This window comes from Aedes albopictus, chromosome 1 (genome assembly GCF_035046485.1).
Source record: "Aedes albopictus strain Foshan chromosome 1, AalbF5, whole genome shotgun sequence".
NCBI classification, from domain to species: domain Eukaryota; kingdom Metazoa; phylum Arthropoda; class Insecta; order Diptera; family Culicidae; genus Aedes; species Aedes albopictus.
Genome location: NC_085136.1, coordinates 27,223,496 through 27,248,156, shown reverse-complemented (window position 1 = coordinate 27,248,156; position 24,661 = coordinate 27,223,496). Strand labels below are relative to the sequence as shown.

At 39.4% G+C, this 24,661-nt stretch overlaps 1 protein-coding gene across 11 annotated transcripts in view; it reads right to left on the bottom strand.

Moving 5' to 3' along the window:
• The window catches only part of LOC109428417 (integrin alpha-PS2), a 242,324-nt gene that overhangs the window by 96,120 nt on the left and 121,543 nt on the right, over positions 1-24,661 (bottom strand). For all 11 annotated transcript variants that reach the window (XM_029855629.2, XM_019704152.3, XM_062844257.1 and 8 more), the window contains one exon: positions 340-469. In XM_029855629.2, coding sequence (XP_029711489.2) covers positions 340-469 — 130 coding nt within the window. The remainder of the gene's footprint in view (positions 1-339; positions 470-24,661) is intronic.

Genomic DNA, 24,661 nt, shown 5'->3' with positions numbered 1-24,661 from the left:
CGGAATAAGACAAACTCTCAAAACAATCGCGAATTTTTCTACTCAAGATCACGCTAAATCGGCAGGTTAGAGAAATATGTTGAACACCTTAGATCAATTTGCAAGAACTTTCCTAGGTAACATTTGCTATATCCATAGCACCGCACCAGCTGTTTCACGATTTGGCCGACCATATTCAAATAAAACAATGCGGAGCAACTAAAACGCGTGACATTTCTGAAAACGCAGCCGCTCGCGTGCTCAGCCTGCTACGATGTTCACAAAATGTATGCTGTCAAGCCAGCTGAGATAAAATTAAAATTTGTTCGAAAATTGACGCTCAACAATGGTGGTACTCACTTGTCCGGCAAGGCGAATATTCGTCAAACTGCTGCATATTGTTCCGGGCGATGTAGCACGTTCCCACCGGTTCCACTCGTTCCACCTTCCGGGGCTGCAACTGATGAAACACATACCGCGGGGCACAGGCCTGAAACAAACACAAACAGAAGAAGAAAACAAAATCAGTAAATCGATAGGTAGTTTTCCATCCGGCAGTAGTGGTTGAATTTCTCTGTGCCAAAATTTCACCGAATGAAGAGACTCACTCAGCGAACGATGGTCAGTCATTGGAAACAAATCACGCCATCGAATCGGATGGATGGCATGCCATCGGCTCGGTTTATCACCCGGTTCCGACTCGCAGAAGCAATGAGCGAAGAAGTCACCAAAGTGATAAAGTAGGTACGAAGGGAAACAACAAACAAACGAAAAAAAACTGACCGTTTTCAAATAAGGCAACCAGTATCGAACGGTATCATCCGTTCGGCCAACGACGCAACGTGCATTGAGGTTCCACTGACTACATACTGCAGAACCGGCTCCGGTGGCCGCACGACCCTAGATGGTCAAAACAATGCGATTTTATTGTTGAAACTGCTACTGGACTGCTGCTAGCTGGGCTGACTGAGGACAGTCGCAGTCGGTTTCACCCGGCACCTGACTTGACCATAAATAAAGTGCCATCGTTTTCGCTGTCCGTCTTGGTCCTGCCATGATCATCGTAGCAAGCGCTTCTGTTGACCGTGCCTACTGCGATTAGTTATAGATATATAGTTTCCTTGGGCTTCTTTGATTCGAATTTTTCTTCAATTCTGTGAAGATTCTCAACGGATTGCTATGATGTGACCCATTGTCACGAAATCGTTGTATCGGAAATTGGACGTCGTCGCCGTGATTTTCCCACCTTTCCTCCCCGAAATGAAATGTAATCCAATATCAAGGCGAACGAAGGTGTCGAAAATGTTAATGGGTCAAACGATTTATCATTCCACGCGGTGCGGTGGCCGTCGTCCTCGCAACCCAAGGAGGCGTGAGAAAGGGACGGGGAATGATACCTACGAACGACGATATCCGCGATGTCAGGAACCATTATCGTGTCACTTTGCACACCGTGTTTTGTCTTTTTGTCGTGTCGTCATTGTCGGATTTAATGTGGGCTCAAATGTGCGGAAATGTGGAACGACGACGAGGACAGGACGTGATGTTGGGGATCCTTATTGCTTTCGCGAATGGGTTCCTCCGCGCTCCACGGTGAAGGACGGAGTTGACATTCAGTGCGGACTCATATTGGTATCCGTTTTGCTGGCTGTCACTCACTATTACGACGTTGCCATAGAGATGGACTAAAATGAATTCGCAATGGTCACTGCTTTTCATAGGCAAATATGCTCATCTTTTCATAAAATTTTTCTGCTGAAATTTCCAGTTAAAACTCTACTACAAGAGAAAAAAATTGCTATCGATTTCATGAGCGAAAAGTCATAAAATCATGTAATTTACCGTTTCATGATATTATTACCACAGATCATGATATCATAACTATAACCTTTGTTTATAATTACTTTCAATTATGACGTTTTTCATGACCAGAAATTATGATTACAAAATCGTTATGCGAAGCTTTTCTTGAAGAAATAAAATATCATAGCGTTCATTTATTGCATCATAACGCTAAGTCATGAAATCATGAGCCTGCTACCCGAAAACATTCACTCGGTTTACTTAATCTTGAGATATGGCTTATAGTTTACTTTACTACATTTTACAGAGGCAATTCTACATGAATATCCAAAGGAAATTCTACAGGAAGTTCCAGGCGAAATTCTACAGCAATTTCCATGGAAAATAACGCTGGAATTTCCAGGGAAAATTCTGCTAGAATTTCCAGGGGAAATTCTGCTAGAATTTCTAGGGGAAATTCTGCTAGAATTTCCAGGGGAAATTCTGCTAGAATTTCCAGGGGAAATTCTGCTAGAATTTCCAGGGGAAATTCTGCTAGAATTTCCAGGGGAAATTCTGCTAGAATTTCCAGGGGAAATTCTGCTAGAATTTCCAGGGGAAATTCTGCTAGAATTTCCAGGGGAAATTCTGCTAGAATTTCCAGGGGAAATTCTGCTAGAATTTCCAGGGGAAATTCTGCTAGAATTTCCAGGGGAAATTCTGCTAGAATTTCCTGGGGAAATTCTGCTAGAATTTCCTGGGGAAATTCTGCAAGAATTTCCTGGGGAAATTCTGCAAGAATTTCCTGGGGAAATTCTGCAAGAATTTCCTGGGGAAATTCTGCAAGAATTTCCTGGGGAAATTCTGCAAGAATTTCCTGGGGAAATTCTGCTAGAATTTCCAAGGGAAATTCTGCTAGAATTCCCAAGGGAAATTCTGCTAGAATTCCCAAGGGAAATTCTGCTAGAATTCCCAAGTTAAATTCTGCTAGAATTCCCAAGGGAAATTCTGCTAGAATTCCCAAGGGAAATTCTGCTAGAATTTCCAAGGGAAATTCTGCTAGAATTTCCAAGGGAAATTCTGCTAGAATTTCCAAGGGAAATTCTGCTAGAATTTCCAAGGGAAATTCTGCTAGAATTTCCAAGGGAAATTCTGCTAGAATTTCCAAGGGAAATTCTGCTAGAATTTCCAAGGGAAATTCTGCTAGAATTTCCAAGGGAAATTCTGCTAGAATTTCCAAGGGAAATTCTGCTAGAATTTCCAAGGGAAATTCTGCTAGAATTTCCAAGGGAAATTCTGCTAGAATTTCCAAGGGAAATTCTGCTAGAATTTCCAAGGGAAATTCTGCTAGAATTTCCAAGGGAAATTCTGCTAGAATTTCCAAGGGAAATTCTGCTAGAATTTCCAAGGGAAATTCTGCTAGAATTTCCAAGGGAAATTCTGCTAGAATTTCCAAGGGAAATTCTGCTAGAATTTCCAAGGGAAATTCTGCTAGAATTTCCAAGGGAAATTCTGCTAGAATTTCCAAGGGAAATTCTGCTAGAATTTCCAAGGGAAATTCTGCTAGAATTTCCAAGGGAAATTCTGCTAGAATTTCCAAGGGAAATTCTGCTAGAATTTCCAAGGGAAATTCTGCTAGAATTTCCAAGGGAAATTCTGCTAGAATTTCCAAGGGAAATTCTGCTAGAATTTCCAAGGGAAATTCTGCTAGAATTTCCAAGGGAAATTCTGCTAGAATTTCCAAGGGAAATTCTGCTAGAATTTAGAAGGGAAATTCTGCTAGAATTTAGAAGGGAAATTCTGCTAGAATTTCGAAGGGAAATTCTGCTAGAATTTCGAAGGGAAATTCTGCTAGAATTTCCAAGGGAAATTCTGCTAGAATTTCCAAGGGAAATTCTGCTAGAATTTCCAAGGGAAATTCTGCTAGAATTTCCAAGGGAAATTCTGCTAGAATTTCCAAGGGAAATTCTGCTGGAATTTCCAAGGGAAATTCTGCTAGAATTTCCAAGGGAAATACTGCTAGAATTTTTAAGGGAAATACTGCTAGAATTTTTAAGGGAAATTTCCAGGGGAAATTCTGCTAGAATTTCTAGGGAGAATTCTGCTAGAATTTTCAGGGGGGATTCTGCTAGAATTTCCTGGAGAAATTCAGCTAGAATTTCCAGGAGAAATTCAGCTAGAATTTCCAGCGAAGATTTTGCTAGAACTTCCAAGGGAAATTCTACTGGAATTTCCAGTGGAGCTAGTTTCGCTTGTAAACTAGATGACCCACATTCAAGGGAGCTCTGGAAGACCCTCAACAAACAGTCGTTGGACTCACTGGAGGATCAAATATACATTTTTATTAACGCTCACAAAAACACCAATTATCTGCATTAATAAGACTTCCTTCGCTCCGCTTGTCTGAATCTAAATGCATTCATCCCGCTTCGTAAACTTTTCATAATCATCGTTGATTACCTATTCTGTCCTGTCCTGTCGTCCAGGTAACTTGATCGCCTACTGCCACCGCTTTTCTCAACACCAATGCGGGTGGTGGAGAATGTGAAAAAAAGAAGGTAGACTGCAAACGAAATTAAATGAATATTTCGACTCCGGATTACAACCGACAAATTATTGTCGGGAACGAAATCTTATCTGGTCATTTCAGTCCAACTGAACCGGAATTGAAACGACGTGCATACGTGTGCGGTTGCCGGTTGCCGTGCAATGTGGTTTTCGGTTCAGTGCAGTGTGTCTCTCACCGAAGGGAAAACCTCGATCAAAGTGACACTGCTCGTCATCTTGGTCCCAGGTAACGATGGTAACCGGTAGCCGCATAACTGTCAACTCCGCCAGAAAAGGCGATGAGATTCACCCGTTTTTGGCGACGGTGGACGTGGAGCAACTGTCCCAACTTGGCGCGCGGACTTGCACTAACACTCGGCGGCAACTCGGGTGGGTTCGATTGGAAATACTGCGGATCGCGGATCGATGATCGATCGAACGGTCGTCGCTCGTTGAAGGTCGCCGCGCACTTCATCCCGTCAAGTAGTCTACGCCGGTTGCCTAGTTCCACTACAGACAAAGCTCTACGAGCGTTAGTTGAATGGGGAAAATGATGGTTCTGCTCTACTCTGACCTAGATTAGCGTTAGCGTTAGCGTTAGCGTAGTTACGGTATACTTCGTAGATTGGATACTAACAACATTCATGTACCTTTTGCTAATCTTGCTCGGATTGCTTTTCGGAACAAAGCTGGGGAGTTAACTTCGCTCCAATCTTATGCAAGAATACCAAAAGCACAAATGTCACTATTCCCGGCCACGCCCATCTTTACCGTAACTTGGGATAGGGGAAGGAAATGTTGATGTAGCACTTATTTAAGAGGCCTCCGACTCAGTGACACTCCCATAAGTACTACGGAGTGGGTGGTTGGGAGATGTATTATGTAGGTCAAGGATTCGCCTGAAAAGCTGGCGGTGGACCCACGGCATTGGTTGTTTAGTTGGTTAAAATTTAATCTTTTGAAAGTCAGCAATCAAAAGAGATTTTTTTTTCTATTTATTGTTTAAATAATTATGTTTCTGCTCAGTAAGAGGCCCAAGCAGAACCGATCCCTCCAGGGTCATCGGAACATTACAATAGATGTTTGAAACGCGTGAAAAAAAAAAAAAAAAACTGGCGATTCGAGAAAAAACCTCAATTTACATAAAAAAAAAAACGCGAAAACAACGAGAAAACAAAACATCTCAATTGATTTAAAAAAAATACGGAAAACGAGCTGAAGAAAATAAAATCAAAAGATATTTTTTTCTATTTATTGTATAAATAAGTATGTTTCGGCTCAGTGCGAGGCACCAGCAGAACCGATCCCTCCAGAGTCATTGGAATATTGCAATAAATGTTTAACACACAAGGAAGAAAAAAAAAAATTGGTGACTCGAAAAATAACAAAATAAAAAAAATATAAAATAAACAAAAAAAAATCGCGTTACACAACAACAAAAAATATCTCAGTTTATCTAAAAACTAAAATAAAACAAGATCGCGTAAAACGAGTAAAAAAAAACCATGGTTGGCGATCCGAAAAAAAAATCAATTTTTCTAAAAAAAAACGCATCTACAACCGCGACATTACGACACTCGGCTCGAATAAAAACGACGCGGACAACGTGGTCTACCCGGCACCGAATCATAAGGTTGCTACAAAAAATAAGAAGGGTGTTTCGTCTTCCCGACTGCAGGGTTGCCCGCTTGTACATCTGAAATAGAAAATAGTATTAAATGGTGATAGGCTCACAACAGTTACATAATTTACGGAAATAAATCTCTCTACTCTATACATAGACAAAAATTACCTGAGTCCTCCTGAAAAAAAAATGGTTTATTAACAATGAAAAATATAATACAAAAAAAGGTCGAACAAATTATGATCTTGGAATTTTCCTGCATTTAAAATAACAAAGCTAAAAAATTACAAGATCAGAATTTGTTATGGTAGATCTTACACCGTAACGCACCATTATAAGGTGATCTACCCACGTTACGGGGGGTGCTCTACTCTGACCTAGATTCCCGTCATAAAATGCAACGTGGATTGGAAGCGAGGCAGTCAACCGCAAACAAGGAGCAAGGTCATTCTTCTACTCACACACAGCAGAGTAGCGAGTGATAGATGTCTATCGAAACGGTGTTTTCTATTTTATGAGGTTGGTTTTATCACTTTCCTGTTTCCGTGGCTATAACGATGAAGGGGGAAACGAAAATAATGGCCAGGATGACATTTGAATGTCATACGACGGCGATGAATCAACAACAGTTTCATAAAGTTTAAAATTTTATCCAAAACAGTTAGACTCCTCCACATTGACCAGATGTTTTGTCTCAGTGTAAGATGTTTACCAATCTTTGACAGCAGTAATGCCAAATCGTTGATTTACTTAAAAGTTCCCATCCAAGCAAACTTATTGATCTCTAAATTTAAAAATGCTTTATGGTTTCAACATTTCTCCTATCTACAAACCATTTCAGCTCATCAAACCAATCAACCTGATCGATTCATCAAAACGATGCGATGCGGTGTGGTGGGTCATTAGCACTGGCGTACACCGGTCGTATAAATCACACCGCCGCGGCAAACGAACGTGAATGGGATTCGTTATGCACACTGCGGCACGGCGGAGACGGGACACTCCCTCGAATTTGGCCACAGCCGCAGGACAAATTTGAATAAGGAGTGTATCGTAAAGTAGTTGAAAATGTTTACAATAGCCTCAAAAATAGTTAAATACAACTTTTAAATAATTTTATTTTTGGAGATACTGTTTAAACCCTTGAAAAAAGAAATGGCTTTTATGATTTTCTAAAAATGTTCTTTTAACTGGGTTTTTAACCTACATTACTGAACGCATGTTTTTAAATTTTTGCACACCTTCTAAAAAATTGAAATTGCGAAAAAAGTTCGATAATGTTCGAAAATTATTAACTTTTTTGTTGAAATATACCAAGCTCCAGAATCCTCATTATATAGGCAAATTATTTTTTTCAAGAAAAATCTCCACTGCATTTAAGCGCAATTCTTAAAAATGGAAAAAGGCCATTTTTGAGGAACCCCTTTTTTCTATGCTCCTCCAAATCATGTTTACGCTAATAAAAAATACATAAAATGAAAAATTCGCATTTTTTTTAAATAGGGTATGTTTTTTAATTTATGGACGAGTAAGTTAGAGCAAAAAATAGAATTTTATAACCTTTTAAGATATTAAAAGCAGAACTTCAAAGTTTGACCAAAAAATAGACGATTTTTGGAGTGGACCATTTTTAAGATATATGAGATTTTTCTATCGAAAATATGAATTTTGAAAGTCGGTGTTGAATGATGTGTTATGTGTACATAACTGTTAACAAGCATCAATATTTTCCAGATTTTTTATCGTACAAATTTTATTCGCTACAGATTTTTGAAATGTTGAAAAATCTTAACAAAATTGCATTTTGTGCAGATTTTTATTTTGTGAGGTGTATTCATTTAACCATATTTTCAATAATACTAAACATTTTCCAAATTTTTCCAAGCTGTTCTAAACTTAACTATATGGTGTAGATTTCATAGAAGAACCGAAATGAAAAGCCCAACCCAGCTTCGAGATAGAGCATCCTGAACATTATCAACTACTTGCCGATACACTCCTTATTTCTATGCCGACATATGATGACGATAACAGTGGAGGTGGTCAAACGATGGACCATGATAATAACGAAGACATATCAATGATTGGCAAGCTGGTTGCTTGATAGAGCGACGATTAATTGCCGTCCTCATTGTTGCTTTGGCGAGAAGAGTTGCGCGCCCAAACGTCAAACCGCAGCACTATGGGAAAACTGATGGTCAAAATTCGACCTAGACCAGTGAACCGTAGAAGTTCCGATTGTGAGTGTTCTAGGGCTTGTTCCAAGAAATACATCAGGAATTCCTCAAACGTTTTTTTTCAGAAATTTTTACAGATACTCTGCAAGGATGCATCAACGAACTTCTTCGAGGAATTATCATTTCTTCCTCCAAAGATTCTTTCAAGCATTCCTTCAAGGATTTCACCTCACATTTCTTCCGAAAAACCTCCATAGATTCTTGCAGGGATACTTCCAGGAATTGTTTTAATTATTTCTCCAGGAATCACACTAAACAATCTTTCATGATTTTTTCCTCACAATCCTCCAGAAAATTCTTTCGAGATTGTGCTTAAAGGTACTACGCAGACTGTCAAAAGTGTCTTGGCATATCTCGATGCGTGGAAAATTCAGACATGAGAATTGTATTTTCTAGACCCTTGTACGGAACTGAGAAGAAGCTGTGTTCATAATTATTATTCCGATGAAGGAAAAAACATGCACTGAACTCAAAAGCGAGCGATTTCGTTTGAGGTGCATACCTGACCGTGGTCCTTGTCAACAAATGTTCATGCGAATCGATTAAAAATTACCTGAGTTATGGCAAACAAAAATGATCCGTAATAAGAAAAAAAGAATCGGGTTTGTTCAAAGAGTTATTTTAATTTAAGATCATGTTATTCTGACGTCCTAGAAGATTTGGACTTCAACGAAGTTGTCCAGAAGTCACATGACTTTCGCAAGTTGAGAAAAGCTGTTAATATAACTAAATCACAACGCGGCGCTAGTTGCATTTGAAATACAGGCTTTGCACATGCCCTAGAAGCCGTGGTGTACTTCCAGGGATTACATCTGGAGATGTTTAACATATGTATATCTCATTTAGTTCTTCTAGGAACATTACATGGGGTTCTTCCAGAGATCCCGAGCAGAGAATCCTTTAGAAACTTCTCCGCGTATTCTACCATGTAATCTTCAAAGGCTCCATTTAAGAAATTCCTCCGTGATTCTTTTTTCTAGGGTTCCCTTCAGAATTTCTTCGACGGATTCCATCAATGATTTTCTAAGCCAAATGCTTTGGGCCATGGAATTTCGACGTCTATGAAAATGTTTTTTTGCAATTACGTTATGAAAAGTCCTACTTTTCAGTTGGCGAAAGTATGATGAAACGGCCTACTTTTCTGTACTGATGTAAAGGTTCCGAAAAGTACTAATTTTCGGCACTCTTAAAAATGCTGAAAAGTAGCACTTTTCGGCACTTTTTCTAGAACACACTTTTTACGACCTGTCACGTCTCCTGTAGACTCAGCTGTTGATTCCATATCCACTGAGTAGTTCGAATTAGAATCAGGCTGATTCTATTTCCGATTTGGACTACAGACCAGGTGTAGAAATATCATCTTAATCATCGTTGCAAAACTCGATTTTTTTTCAGCACTCGTCGTAATTATCCAACTCGGCAAGCCTCGTTGAATAAATGTACGACTCGTGCTGAAAAAAAAAAACAACATTTTGCAACTTGTTCCATAAATAACTATTGTCAAAACAAACAGCTTTCTCGAAGAAACCAGTTCTCTATTGACCAATACAAATTCCTGTGTGGTAGTGGTTTGTGTTCAGATTTCCCGTGTTAATTTATCTGTAAGAACTTTGTAAACATCTTTTGTTCTCACGTATATGGATAGGCCTGCAGTAGGTTTCGTGAGACTTTTTTTGGACAACTCAATAGTGCCACGGTAAAAAGTTGGACGTTGGCACCACCTTTACTAATACTATTACAAAAAATCAATTATCTCAAAAACACCAAAACATACATCTATCAATTTTTGACAGTAAGTTATGTATTTCAGGTTGCGATTTTTTGCGCTTTGTGAGATATTATAATTTAAAAATTACCCCATTTTTCGATTTTTTATTGTTTTGTTTTTAATTTTTAATGTTAATATTCCTCCAACTTCTTTCCAAAAGTTATTATTTGACACATCTGCATCAGAAAATAATTTTAATTCACATGGTTTCTCGTAGAAACGCCAGAATAAGCTCAAAACTGATTTTTAACTATTCAAATTTATTTTTGAAATAACTACAAAATAGTAGGCTATGGAATTTTGACGTCTAAGGAAGAGTTGTTTATTTTCGCAAAATGAACCAAAAGTGGTGGTGGTGCCACATAAATTGCAAACAACTAAGTTCTTGGCAATTAGTGCCCCTGACTATTACGAAAAACTTTATCGAATACACCATGTGCCGAAAATGCTTCGTTTCGGAGTAATTAATTTTGCCCCGTTAGATTGCAATCCCGGCCCTCAGTGCAACGGATTCTTCCAAAGAACTCAACAGAAAATTCCTCGTTTAAAATTCCTACATAGATTCCTTCAAGGAACTCTTAACAAATTCCTCCAACGAATCCATGAAAAATTTCCTCCAAGGACTCCACGTGATAAAATTTGCAACTGTTCCTTCAGGAATACACTGAGAAATCTCTTATCGCGATTTCAAGTATTTATCCAAGAATTATTTTAAAAGTTTCCCCAAGGATTCCTCCAAGAATTTTTCCAAGATTCTAACAGGAATTCGTGACTGTATTTCATCAAAAATTTATCTCAGGATTCCTTAGCGTATTTCTCTATGTAATTTTACGGGATTTATCTTGAAATATCTCTAAAGATCCCCACAGGAGTACCTTGAATGATAATTTCAGGATTTTTTTAGAAACAGGTATGCTTCTAACATTTTCTCATGTATTGTTCCAAGAATTCCTCGAAAGATTACTACGAAAGTTTCAATTCCTACATGGAATCCCTCACATATTCCTCTAAGGATTCTGTTAACGTTAAATAGTTTAGTGAATGATTTGTAGATCCATTTGAAATTATTCGCAATTGGGGTCATTATATCCAATCAAATGAACTTCTCTCTTCTTTAACAAATCGATCGTTTTGGTAGGTAGGTTAAGAACTTACGACGTTGACACGGTCGAGTTAGATTCTAGATTGTACCTTGTACTCAACCTCGTGAGATTCACACGTGTCTCTGTATATTTTCTTGAATCTCGAATAAAGTGCGTAGTATTCAGTCTTATAAATTCAGACTTAGCGAGTGTTATCAGGTATAAATACCGGAAGAAATCGAAACCCAATTTCACCAATGTTTTAGACAAAAATAGATTCGAACCCTAAGAGAGATTGAGCTCTTGGCGCGAACCATTTTGACACTTGTTTATTTACATTTTGTATGGCGCACAACATGGCGCATGGGCTGTCGGCGCACAAGTTGTTGGCCAGTATGCGGATTTCAGAAAAGATTCGCAATATGCTATGAATTAAAAATGTCCCTGAAGATGTTCTGTATTCTACAGTAGTTCAATTTCTTTAAAAATTCCTTCAGCAGGATTGTGGTAGTAATTCTTTCAAAAAACTCAAGAAACTCTTCCAAGGCTTGTCTCACGAATTTCTCCAGGGATTTTTAGGAATTTCTACAAAGGTGGTTTCTTCTAAAATTGATTCTCTGATACTTTCCTCCAGGAACTCTTGCACGGATTCCATCGCGAGTAACACCAGATATTCGTTCAGAAATTCCAATAATAATTTATATTGATATTACTCCAAAGAATGCATAAGTTTTTTTTTTTATAAAAGGTTCGTTTATGAATTCCTCCAAGTATTTTTCCAGGAAGTCCCCCAAAAGCAATTTCTTACAGATATTGTTTTAACAATTTACTCACAAATATTTTAAGGAGTTCTTTCAGAACTTCCCCAATTGATTAAGTGTTCCCCAATTATTCGTTAAGTAAATCTTTTGAGCATTCTGGTTTAAAGTACAAATAAAAAACCTTCACTTCATTTTTGTAAAAAGAAAGATGAAAATAAATAACTTTAAAATAAAAAAAATATTTTTTTCAAGGATTGTTTTGGATATTTCTCTTAGAATTTCAGTGAAAATTTATCAAATTCCTGCTTCAGAAAGTCCTCCAAGAATTTATTTACTATTATTATTATAACTTTATTATAGAGATTTTCAGCCCAAGGCTGGTTCATCCCTTCTTCTTTACTAAATTTCTCAAGGTTTTCTTCTAAAAATCCTGCAAAGATTTATACCGAAATTCATCCCAGAGTTGCACCAGGAGTTTCTTCAAAGATTTTTCCATATCCATTCCGGAATTACTTTCAAAAATTCTTTAAGGAACTCCGACAAGGATTCTCTCAAGAATTCCTCCATTGATTCCTTCGAGAAATCTTTCAATTTTTTTTTTTCAGGATTTCCAAATTATATTGACGGCACCAACACCGGTGTTGTTGTTGCTTGCATACATTATTCGGTATTACAGTAGAAAACCTTGCATTGATTCTTTTAAATCTTCATCAACGTATCTTAGCCGAATTAAGTTGACAAATCTGTTCGATTTATGTAAGGAAAGAACATTTGTGACTTAAATTTAAATCGAGTGCGGCGACGTTTACAAACTACGTAATGCTGTACGGGAAGAGAGAAGTACGACCGAGGGTGACGACACAAACAAAAATGTAAGGATTTTCAAGTAAAACTTGTTCCGAAGGGGGGTAATAATGTCGATTTCAGCGCAACGCAGGGCTGGATTTACAAATGTAAAGGCCCGGGGCCACAGTGTTGTAAGGGCCCTTTAGATAGAGGATATATTTTTGCCCATATAACATAGAAAAAATCTAAAAAAATATGATAACCTTTCTAATTTTTTTGCGAAATCCAAAGAGAATTTCTAGTGGATCCCTGCAGCAACCTCTGGATAAGTTGCAGGTTATCACCATAAAGAAAGAATACTTAACAGTAACTTGTTCTAATACGACTGTAAGAGATGGTTCTAATGACCTCCCCAAAGAATTTTCCACAAAACTCTGATATCAAAGAACAAATTATAATAGAAAATGCCGAATAAATTTTCAAGGGAGTTCCTGATGGAATTCTAACTTCATTTCCAATAAAATTTCCTATTAAATTTCTTGAATATCTTTAGCGGAAAACGCGGACAAACTTTTAGTCAATTTCTTCTGAATTTTTCACCTGGAATCAATGGATTTCATTAGAAGTTCACCATGGGTTCTTCCTTATTTCAGCAAGCAAATCTCTTAATTTAAAAAAAAAACTTCGACTGAAACTTTTTAAAATAATCTGCATCTCCAAAAAATGTTTCAACAGTTTTGGTGTTCTCTGGTTTGGGAAGACGTAAGCTGTCTGAATAAAGTTAAACTCAAGAATTTAAAAACTACATATAATTTCCAAAAAAAATCTTCTAATTCTTCCGAGTATTCTATAGAAGATTCTTCAAAATGTTTTCAAATACTTTCGGCGGAAAACAAACAAACAAATTAAGTAGGATTCGTTTTACTCTGCAATCCATAGAGTTTTGGAGTTCATTTAGAATTCAATCGAAGATTTTCTTCAAGATTTCCGGTAATTTTTCATAAGCAATTGCACAAGAAAATAAATGTTAGTAAGTTTTGTAGGCAATATTTAAAATTTCATAAAAAGCTGTACAAATAGTTGCAGTCTTTTTCAAAAGAATCACATACAACCAGAAGACAGTCAATAATTCGAAGTTCTTATGACAAAAATTAAAGGGCCCATATAGCCGAGGCGGTAAACGCACGGGTATTCAGCATGACCATGCTGAGGGTGACGGGTTCGATTCCCGGTCGGTTCAGGATCTTTTCGTAAAGGAAATTTCCTTGACTTTCTTGGGCATAGAGTATCTTCGTGCCTGCCACACGATATACACATGCAAAATGGTCATTGGCAGAGGAAGCTCTCAGTTAAAAACTGTGGAAGTGCTCATAGAACACTAAGCTGAGAAGCAGGCTTTGTCCCAGTGAGGACGTTACGCCAAGAAGAGAGAGATGACAAAAATTAAATCAAGAGAAGTTTCATGCACTATTTTTTTTCTTGCATAATTTTTTTTTTCGTGAAATGAAATTTTGTGGGGGGCCCTGAAATGTGGAGCCCGAGGGGCCTGACTACCCCCCCCCCCCTGGCCCCGCCTTAATCCGGCACTGGCGCTACGTAACGTAAACGGATACTGTACTAAGTAAAAATTAAGCAATTTGTACCAGCATCTTTTTAAATGTATCCCAGTTCAGAAATGAATAAATTTTACGCCCTGAAGAAGGTACAAAACAATAATCGAAACGTCGGCAAAAATTCAAAAGAATCATCGCAACGTTACTACGAGTCTACGACTGTAATGCAAAAAATATCATACGGGAATTTCTTAAATTATTTCTCCGAAAGTTTCTTCCAGAAAAACAGTATTTTAGGGGAAAATGAAGCAAAATGGGCGCTTCCAGTCAATGATACAGATCGAGGTGTTCCCCATAGAATGCACCTGTCAATTCTACATCAACAAAAAATGGTTGGTTAGCCGCAATCAGTTTAAACTATTATTTCATTCAGATAAACTGTGTTTTTAGGGGACAATGGGGCAAATGGACACTTACACTCAATTCCGGTGAATGAAACTATCACCAATCGGTTCCTTGACATTTTTCTATTCGGAAAAGATGGACTTCAAAGATCGCAATCAGCCGCAATAATTAGGTACCTTTTTGGATCGGTTTTCCCCACTGTGCAATGGTTTCAGAAGTTTCTCCACAAATTTCTTATGAAATTCCTCCAAGGACTCGACTGTATCATCGTACTCAACATCATATGTATATGACTTTTTGTTAGTTAAGGAACAACCTTTTTTGAAAATATTTGCATACGTCAGAATACGTCACAAAAAATGCTCTAGTTTTTAAATGGACTAAACAGTTCTTCTTTCTATTATTGCGAGCCTTCTCTAGTATAGGATCTCAACAACTTTGCAGTACATCAGAACTGTCGAGCCAATGAGAGTCTAATAGAGGTGGGGAATAAGATACTTCGTGTGCGTGAGATCCGTGTCTGCTGCAAAACATGTCACTACTACAATCAAAGCGAGCTCCCATAAGAACGCGTGTCAAATAGTGACGTCACTATTTGTGTGTACAGTTTTCTATTCTTACTAATACATAGCAATCTCTTCTTCTTCCCCACCTGTAATATACTCTCATTGCTGTCGAGCGCCAAGTAATAACGAATCATCGCGGTTGTCTACCAAAATGTCCACCAGCTAAGCGCCATAGGGCTATCGAACAACTTTGCTGAAGGCATAGGCTTTTTGAATCATGAGGTAATTAGGAAATAAAACATGTCAAAATACTCTTATTAAAATAAAAGCTAGCACAAAGTACAGAATCCCACTCCCTACAAATTCTCACAATGCGAGTTCTTTTTGGAAAGCAAGTGAAGCATGGATCTAGAGATGAACTAGCCCTGGTTTAAGAATCTCGTTAGTTAAAAAAGTCGCTGCCGTATGAGCGGGTTAAACACAATTGGTTGCACAAATAAGTGTAATCCTCTCTAGTTTGGGTTGAGGCAACGGCTAGAATAGCTCAAATTTATTTCCAGCGCAAACAAAGGACAACTGTTTTATTTTATTTTTTTGCATAATGTTACAAAATAGTGAATCCTTTAAAAAAATTGAGAAGGAAACAGGAAACTGCAATTGGCCTCCTAAAGTGAGGTTAAGTTTTGTGAAATCCCATTTCGTATTTTAGTGATTGAGTCGTTCCAGATAAAGCTTAATGTGGGATCGGGGTAGAAAAAATATTTTATCGATGAATTTACCAAAAAAATGACGATTAAACTGATGGGGAACTGGTATTTCCCTTTCAAACTTCCAAATTTTCGCGACATAACCTCTACTTTTAATCGTCAATGAAACAGTCAAAAAATTACCTTCAAACACGATAGGACGATTAAAAAAGGTTTGCAGTCACCGTCATGTTAATCTCAAGAGTCTCCGCCATAAAAACACATTTGAGGACTTCAGATACATTTATGGATGGTAAATGTGAAACATTATGGAATTGGCTTCTTTAGCGGTGTTGAGATAATCCCATATTCTGAATCTGCATGTCAAACTGAACCGAAATCCTAATTTTCATGAATTTTGGTGCTCGGGAACCTATTTAAAAATCAATTTGAAGTTTGTATGGGAGCGATTTGTCGAATCACCCCTCGTCATACTTTGTACTGGGCGGAGCTGTCAAGCAGTTGCCCAGCTGTCAAAAGGTGATTTTAATAAATATCTAGATTGAGTTTAAATAAGGGCGACAGTAATATGAGAGAATTCTCTTCATCGACTCTCTCTTCTTCAAATTAAAGTGACAAAATGCAAGTATGGTTGAACTTTTTGGTCATAAATCGCTAGGTTGCGATGCAATCTAGCGTCTAAGTGTAAAAAAGTTCGATTGAATTTGCATCTTGTAACTTTAATTTGCAGAAGAGAGAGTCGATGAAGAGAACTCTCTCATGTTACTTTCGCCCTTATTTAAACTCAATCTAGATATGTTTGAAATCGATTTTAGATACCAAAATAAAATTCTAAAAATCTGAAAAAAATTATAGTGGCTCAGAAAAAGGTGCTCTTTCGTATAAAAACAAAAAATCAATACATTTTTCAGAATTTAATAACCCAATTATTGTAAGAATATTTTGACCATCAGCTTGTATGGAATCGCCCCATAGTGGCACAACGGACATCGACACACAACTCAGCAGGCGTTGACAGCGCCGCGCCGGCAAGGTGTGGTCAAGGTGGTCAACCGACAGGCGAGGGAATAAGTTGCCGATTCATATCGGCAAATGTGAACCGTTTGTTTCGCACAAATTGGTTGGGTTTGCTTGTTTGGCATGATGAATCTATCTGAGCCGAGCCGATGATCAAAGATCAAAGCACGACAGCCCGCTGAGAGTGTTTTCCTTTCGAACGTTAATCTCCTTCAAAAATAGAGGATAATCCCCGTGTTCCAGTGACAGCGAATCAATTCGACGCATCTTAGCAACCATTCAAAACTCATCGTCGCCTACTTGCAAGGTACAAAGGAATTGAGACGCGTCGGCAACTGAATGGATTTAAAATTGACTGTTTATGAAGTTGATTTCAAATGATTCGTATCGCACGCAAGCCTACTTTGCGGGTGATACTTTTCGATTGCATTGTCCTCCCTCTAGTTTAAAAAATCTTCCAACCATCTTTCGGAAACATCTCTCGCAAGCGGCGATGAGCTGAAAATCGAGCGAACGAAAGCTATGCTGGCTACCGGACGTACCCAATATGTTAAAAAGAAAGACTCTCCAATGAACGGGTGCCCTGCTCGCCGACCAGATCAGCCAGAAGAACAAGCTTCGTGAGGAGTGCGTGGATAATGATGATTGACGAGCTACCAACCAGCAGACGTGCGACTTTCGGTAGCAAGCAGTCAGTCAGTCAGTAGTGGTCGTCCAAACTGTAATCATTCAATTAGGCAATCCTTTCGGTTTCGACGTTTTTTTTTTCGGGGTTTTCTCAGGGTACTTAAGACAAAGAGCTATCTATGCCACTGACTGGGAAGATGCGTCGCTTATGACAGCTACGAATTATCAAATCTAGATCTAGTTAGCCGGATGTTTGTGGAAGACCACAACAACAAACGGTACTCGCATTGGTTGCATAAATGTAAAGATAAAATCTTTCAAATATACGAACAAACTCGTATAAGTGAGAATCGTTTTTGTAGACATAATGCCATTTAATATGTGATAACAACGGATGAGCTGCTGGTTAACTGCGTTGACAGCTACATATATGAAAATGAACGAACAGCCACCATTATAGTCTCAAAGTCATCATTTCTGTTTTCGTGGCCCAGATAACAATGGGTGGTGCTATCCAGAAAGTTGTAGTCAAAGCTTTGCGGCTAATTACGCTTAGTAATTTTTAACTTCAGATACCTATGCTGCGAAACTCACGCAGTCAATCCAAATGTCATCAGATAGACATTGAGGTGACAAGGATTGTTTTTGTTTTCAATATTATCAAGTCGCATAAGATGCTACATTGCATCGCAATAGTACAAAACATAAGATTCCGAAACTATCAGTGTTTTAAAATCATAGTTACCATTTGAATTCGCTGAAAACAATAAATTAAGTAAAACTCACTAAAATAGTTATTTATGCAACGAGTTGCAAAATGATGATTTTTACAGCACGTGTCGTACGTTTATCCAACGAGGCTTGCCGAGATTATAAAAATTGAATGAACATCGAGTTTCTTTCCACAGAATATCAGAATTCATGCTATATTATCATATTCAGAAACTTTAAAAAAATTTCACCGGGGAAATTTTTATTTTTTCATATTTTTAGCTGTTATTTATACAAATATGCATGAAATCCTCATTTTCGGCCAATTTCTCTCCCATACAAAATGTATGAAAAAATTTTCACCGATAGAATTTGAAACCTTCTGCAAATGAAAAAATAGCTTGAATACTGATGTTTGGTGGAAAGAAACCCGATATACATTCAACTTTCATAACCTGCAGGTTCAGACATAGCGTGCCACGTACTCCATCATACTAAACCCGAAGTTTGGGTCAAGCAAACTGTGCTACACTGAAAGGCAAGCCGCAGTAATGACAAGTATAAAAATGTTTTTAAATTTACCATGGCAAAACATGATCATCGATCCACCAACACTTCTTGTGTGCATTTTGTTTCTTCTCACATCAACTGGTTCGATAGCCGAGTGGTAGCTTGCGAGCCTGGTGATGTCAAGGTTCTTGGTTCGAATCCGGTTGCCAACAGAAACTTTTTTTAATTGAAAATCGAGTCCATGGTAAAATTGAAAACATAATTCTGTTGAATTGAAACGAAACTCAGTCTGCACAAATTTAGTGGCGTTGTGTATTTAAATTGACCCTCAGAATTGTAATATTCACCACAAGCCGCTATTCAGTGTATAACCGTCACAGTTTTGCAAGCTCTTGCCGTGGAAATGGCGGCAACCAAGGTGGAAACTCAGATTGTTGATCAAACAATTGCATATGGTTCATAATGCGAAATGAGTTGCATTATGAATCATAATGCAACTGTTTGATATAGTGCGAAAAAGTAGGCCGTTTCGGTACCAAAACGGCAAGTATAAAATAAGAATTTATAGTACCGAGTTGCAAAAACAAACAACAAAAAACAAAAACATATGAGTCCCACAACTCATCGTAAACAGACCAAGATTTACGATCGGCTCACGTGCGCGCTCGTGTTCCCATTTGCATTGGCGTCGAGCGATGCAAATGCAAGTAGATCACCGCTCACAAGTTGACACACAGCACAAGATTACACCGAACCGATAAGAGCCGGTAATTCATTAGGGCTTGAAATGTAACTTACCTACAGAAAAGCCATGACACAGTGGAAAGGCTCTCCGTTTTCGGACGATCTTGAACGCTCAATATCATAATCACTCGAAATGGATCAGCGCAAATTAGCCGGTCATTAAAAGCTGGCGGCCCTTTCGCGCGTCAGTCATCTCGCCCATTAAATACCATCCCAAGGAGCCGAATTTTGCTCCGATTTTGTGCTTTTGCAATTTGCATCAAGGTTGGCCGCGATCGACTGTCAACTTAGCGCACCCGCCCGCCGCGCGCCGTATCCTTGACAACGTCGTCGTAGGACGAAAATGTTGATTTTCATTAATTTTACTGCGCTGCCACCGGACAGCCTGCTGAGATTTATTACCTTCAGCGCGAACAACAGGATTTGACAGTGGTTGGCAGGGTTGCCAGCCATCTAGATTGATGCGGATTCTCTCAAATAGTTTGCACCTGTATACAGTTTTGAGCCACACCGCTTTAGTATCAGTAAGGTCTTTCGATTTTAACTAAATTCTCAAAATTATCCAGATTTTTCGAGAAAAACAACTTGACAACCTAGAGCTCGGATGACCGTGCGGCCGGTTACATTGACAGTAACGACGAGGGGTGCGTGCATGGTGGAACTGCACTGATGGTGAATGTCAGCCGGCCATGATCATGGTTCAATAAATTGTAATGGCTCAACTCTTTCTCGCGCAGAAGTGGAATTGTTTTGGTTTCGTTTTAATTGTTAATGCATACGCGGGCATGGAATTTTGGACCTCCTTCCAAGAATAACTCTTTCGAAGCATGCCGCCACTGGCGGCGAGTTTATGATGGTAATTTAATACGACTGACTGGCGGCATTGCAATTGGGGAACAAAAGGAGTGCCATCTGTCCATGACAATAAGAATTAATAGCAGTTACTCATCAAATTCTATCAAATCAGGTTTAACGTGTAAATTCACTAAGTAGGTCGAGAAAACACGTGGTGTCAAAATCGATCAAATTCTTCCCCATGATTGCCATTATCCAAGTGACCGGGTTAACCGAAGGGCCCCACCTTTTCGGAAATGGCAAGCCAATCCATTTCCTTCGCGATTATCTATCATATCGCTTCCGTGACGATGGCCGACCTGACGGTGGAAACGCGAACCCATCACACCACAGCACGAGTTAACCCCGGCGGTCGCTGAACGGAAAAAGAGCACTATCGATTGCTCTTTGCATTTTCGCAGCGCCTACTGTGACTGTGACCGACCGCAGCACCATTATCGTTAAACGGACGCTAATTTAACTTTCGTGAGGAGGCGGTCATTTATCCGCGGATCAGGTTGGTACGGAACGCGTAGACGAGGAGACATTTTTCACTGCCAGACAGACTCACTCATTCACTCACTGGGGAGCACTCATTTGAGCGGCGAATAACTTAATTTGCGCTCGCGACCGTACACAATAATCATCATCAAGCCCGCAATATTTATCATTGGACGTATGCATACGAATTCAAGTGAAAACAAGTCAGAGACCACACCATCAGTCTCTTTATAGTTTAATTTTAATGGAATTACTCATGTAAGCGACCCGAGGCGATTATCAAAAGGGTACACTCCTTTTTGGATTGAGATGTGGCGGACTTATTTTAGCACGAGAGCATGAGCATATGTGAATGTGACCGTATAATTACTACTTTCTACTCCACGATAGATATTAATTTAAATTTCAGTAAAAATACCACATGTTTTTGTATCAACATGGAACGAGCTCACCAACGAATAACCACCCTTGTGTCCATCAAAGAATAAAACCGAGATGAGCTGAGCGGTTCCTGTTACTGCCTAACATCATCGTTTCATTGAAACCAACAAAAACGAAAGAACGAAGCACGGCACTATCAACACAAAGTGAACTCCCAACACGGCTTTACATCTTTTTCGAAAGAGAGATTTTGTGAGATTCTATCGGGAGTGGGATTCGATCCAAGATCATCAGCGTTGAAGGAATACACTTTAACCATCATGTCATCGCATTGCTGTTGTAAATCCTTTAGAAATTCGTCCAAAATTTCGTTGAACAGTTTCTTCAGAAATGTGCCCACAAGTTCTTTTTAAAACTTCCTCTTGAAATATCATCAGAAGCTCCATTGGAAATTTTGCACATAACTTCAATGATTCCCTCAATAGTGTTTTCATTCTGTTACTTCTGAAATAACTCATGAAAATCCTACTGGGATTTCTCCGGGATATCTTTCTGGATTTTTTTTCCGGAAATCCTTCAGAGGGTTATTCTGTGGTTCCTGTAAGAGTGCCTACTGGGATTTTCCTGTCCTTGATTACTTGTTTTTCAGACATTCCTTCTATGATTCCTCCAGATATTTCTTTCCCTTTAGAGTACCATTCGGAGTCGGAGATTCCTCAAGTTCTTTCTGGGATTTTTCCAGAACATTTTTTGATGTAACTCTTAGAGTCTCTGCACGAATTTTTGCAGGAGTTTCTTCAAGGATGTTTCCAGATTTTTCTGGTACTCCTCTACAAAATCAAGATTTTTTCTGTGCATTCATACTAGAGTTCCTTATAAGAATTTTTTTTAATCATTTTTGTCGATTTCCCCCCACCCCCGTGAATCCTCGCCAGCCAATCAGCAGGCGGAAGTCTGACGGTTCTCCGATCTCACTAACACAAACAGCAGCAGAGGCAAAGCAGAGGTGATTCGTCGCGATTAAAGTATTCTCAATTTAGTTGAAAATCGGAGTTTTCGACTAGCGAAGTAGGATTTTTCTATAAATCCGTGCGTCGGACCTAACTTCGGAAGTGGTGCGCTGTATAGTAAGCTTGGTCCGCTATACAGCGCACCACTTCCGAAGTTCGGTCCGACGCACGGTTTTGGAGAAAAATCCAACTTTGCTAGTCGAAAATTCCGGGTTTGAACTGCACGTACAATATCTCGAGTATAGTATGTTTAATCCAGGCTCGTTAGTCGCGATGATTCAGAAATGCCGACTGGAAATTGGCAGCGCGTTTTGTTATGAAAGCAATATAGGTACAATATTTTTTTGCAATTTATCAAACATTTTTTCTGAAATCGCTTTTAAAGGTCTGTTTGATCTTCTGCAGTGTTTCCGAAAGATTAATTTCTTGGATTTCTTACATGCTTTTAGGGATTCCTTGTGGGATTTGTCGGATTTTGGTATACGAATAACAACGCGTTCTAATTTACCGTTTTATATTCCTGAGATATTTATTCCGCACCGCCGTACAACTTCTCGGTCCGTTCGTTCACACACAACTCGCACCTCCCTTACCCGGAAACCGCCTCGAGCTCACGTCCACCATCTCAGTGTAGCCAACTGTCCCACTCTGACAATTATCTATCAAGTCAGGGCCGGCGTTAGGCTAGACCTGACATCCCCCCTTTACTTAATAATCATGAACAGCGTTGATTTGGTAATCCTTCAAATATGTTGGCACCCGAAGCGATCGTGATGGACGTTGTTCTTGAAGAGGCATCAACTCCGTTTTCCGTGGCGAGTTTGGAATACCCGCTGTTGACTTTTGTGGATCTTCTTCGACTTCGATTTGTTCGGCGCCTCCAGTTTCCAACGACGTGTTCTTTATTAGCGGTTTTAGATGACCTACGTTCCGGTGTATGATGCGGTTCGATTCCGTTGAACATAGCGTTGCATCTGATCCCGTCACTTCGATAATCTTGAATTCCTCAGGATGAAAAGTTGTAGAAAGCTTGTTCGATTTGCACATTCTTTTAGCCACCACGGTGTCTCCTTCCTTGAACTCGGAGGGCTTTGCATGGCGGCGGGCGTTGCTATACTCAGCGTCCTTGAGTTTGTTGGTCCAATCCTTGTCGCGTACCTCCTCCTCATCCAAAAGCATTCTTCTATGATCGATTCCCGGCAGCTTGTCACGCAAGACTCGTCCGAACATAACCACCGATGGTGCTTCTCCGGTTGTAGCATGTGGAGTGGAGTTGTACATAAGTAGGAAGGTACGTAAGTCCCAAATCCAGTCCTCACTTCCAGCTTCTTGGCTTATTTTCAGATGCTTTAGGATAGTTTTGTTCGCTCGCTCCACCTCTCCATTAGCTTGCGGCCAATAGGGCGTGGTTCTGCGAAGCTGAATGCCGTATTCTCGACAGTATGCTTTCAACTCCTCACTAATGAATTGTGGACCATTATCCGCCTTTATGGTTTCCGGAACGCCAAATCTGCAGAAAGATTCGTAAAGAGCTTGGATGGTGTGTCTTGCCGTGATCTGCTTCATAACTACCACTTCGGTGAACCTGCTGAAATAATCAACTATGACAAAAAGGTTGTGGCCAGAAGGCAATGGCCCCATGAAATCCACCGCTATGTCAATCCACGGTTTGATTGGCATTCTAGTTCTACGGAGTGGTTCCGGAACCCCAAGCGACGAGACTAGCGTGCACTGTTTACACCGTTTGACACAGCTTTCCACTGCTTTGTCCATCAACGGCCACCAGACCTTTTGTCGCAAACGCCGCTTCATTGCTGCAATACCTGGATGGGCTTCGTGGGCCAAGCTTATTACTCGATCTCTCAATACTGTTGGGACAACTATACGCCTTCCTCTGAGTAGTATTCCATCGACGCTGCATAACTCGGTCTCGTATGGCTTATAGTCCTTTGGGAACTCCTCAAAACGACCAATCTCCAGAGCCTTTATCACTGCTTGAAGATCATCGTCATTCTTCGTCTCATTTGCGATTTCGTTGAAGGTCATTGCTACCGGCACCGCTTGTTCCGCAACAGTTCGTACATATCCTTGCGTAGTTTTGTAGATCGGATCTGGGGAAGACGTTGTTAACCGGGAAAGCGAATCGGCGATATTGGCTGAACCTGGTATATGTTCTACCTCGTAGTTAAATGCCTGTAGTCGTAAAACCCATCGTTCTATACGAGCGCATGGGCGAGACCTCGGGCTAAACAAAAACGCTAATGCCTTACAGTCAGTTAACAAGCTGAACTTAATCCCTTGTAGATATAGCTTGAATTTCTCCACACTCCAAACAAGAGATAACGCTTCCCTTTCCGTCTGAAAATATTTCCTTTCAATATCTGTTAGGGCTTTGCTTGCATAGGCAATAACTCTGGTTCTGCCGTCACAGTCTTCCTGCAACAAAACTGCTCCAAGACCAGTTGGGCTGGCATCGGCGATTAGTTTTGTGCGGTCCTTAGGATTGAAGAATCCTAGGTAATCGATATTGCAAATATCGGTCTTAATTTTCTCAAAATCCATCTTTTCTTTCTCAGTCCATTTGAAACA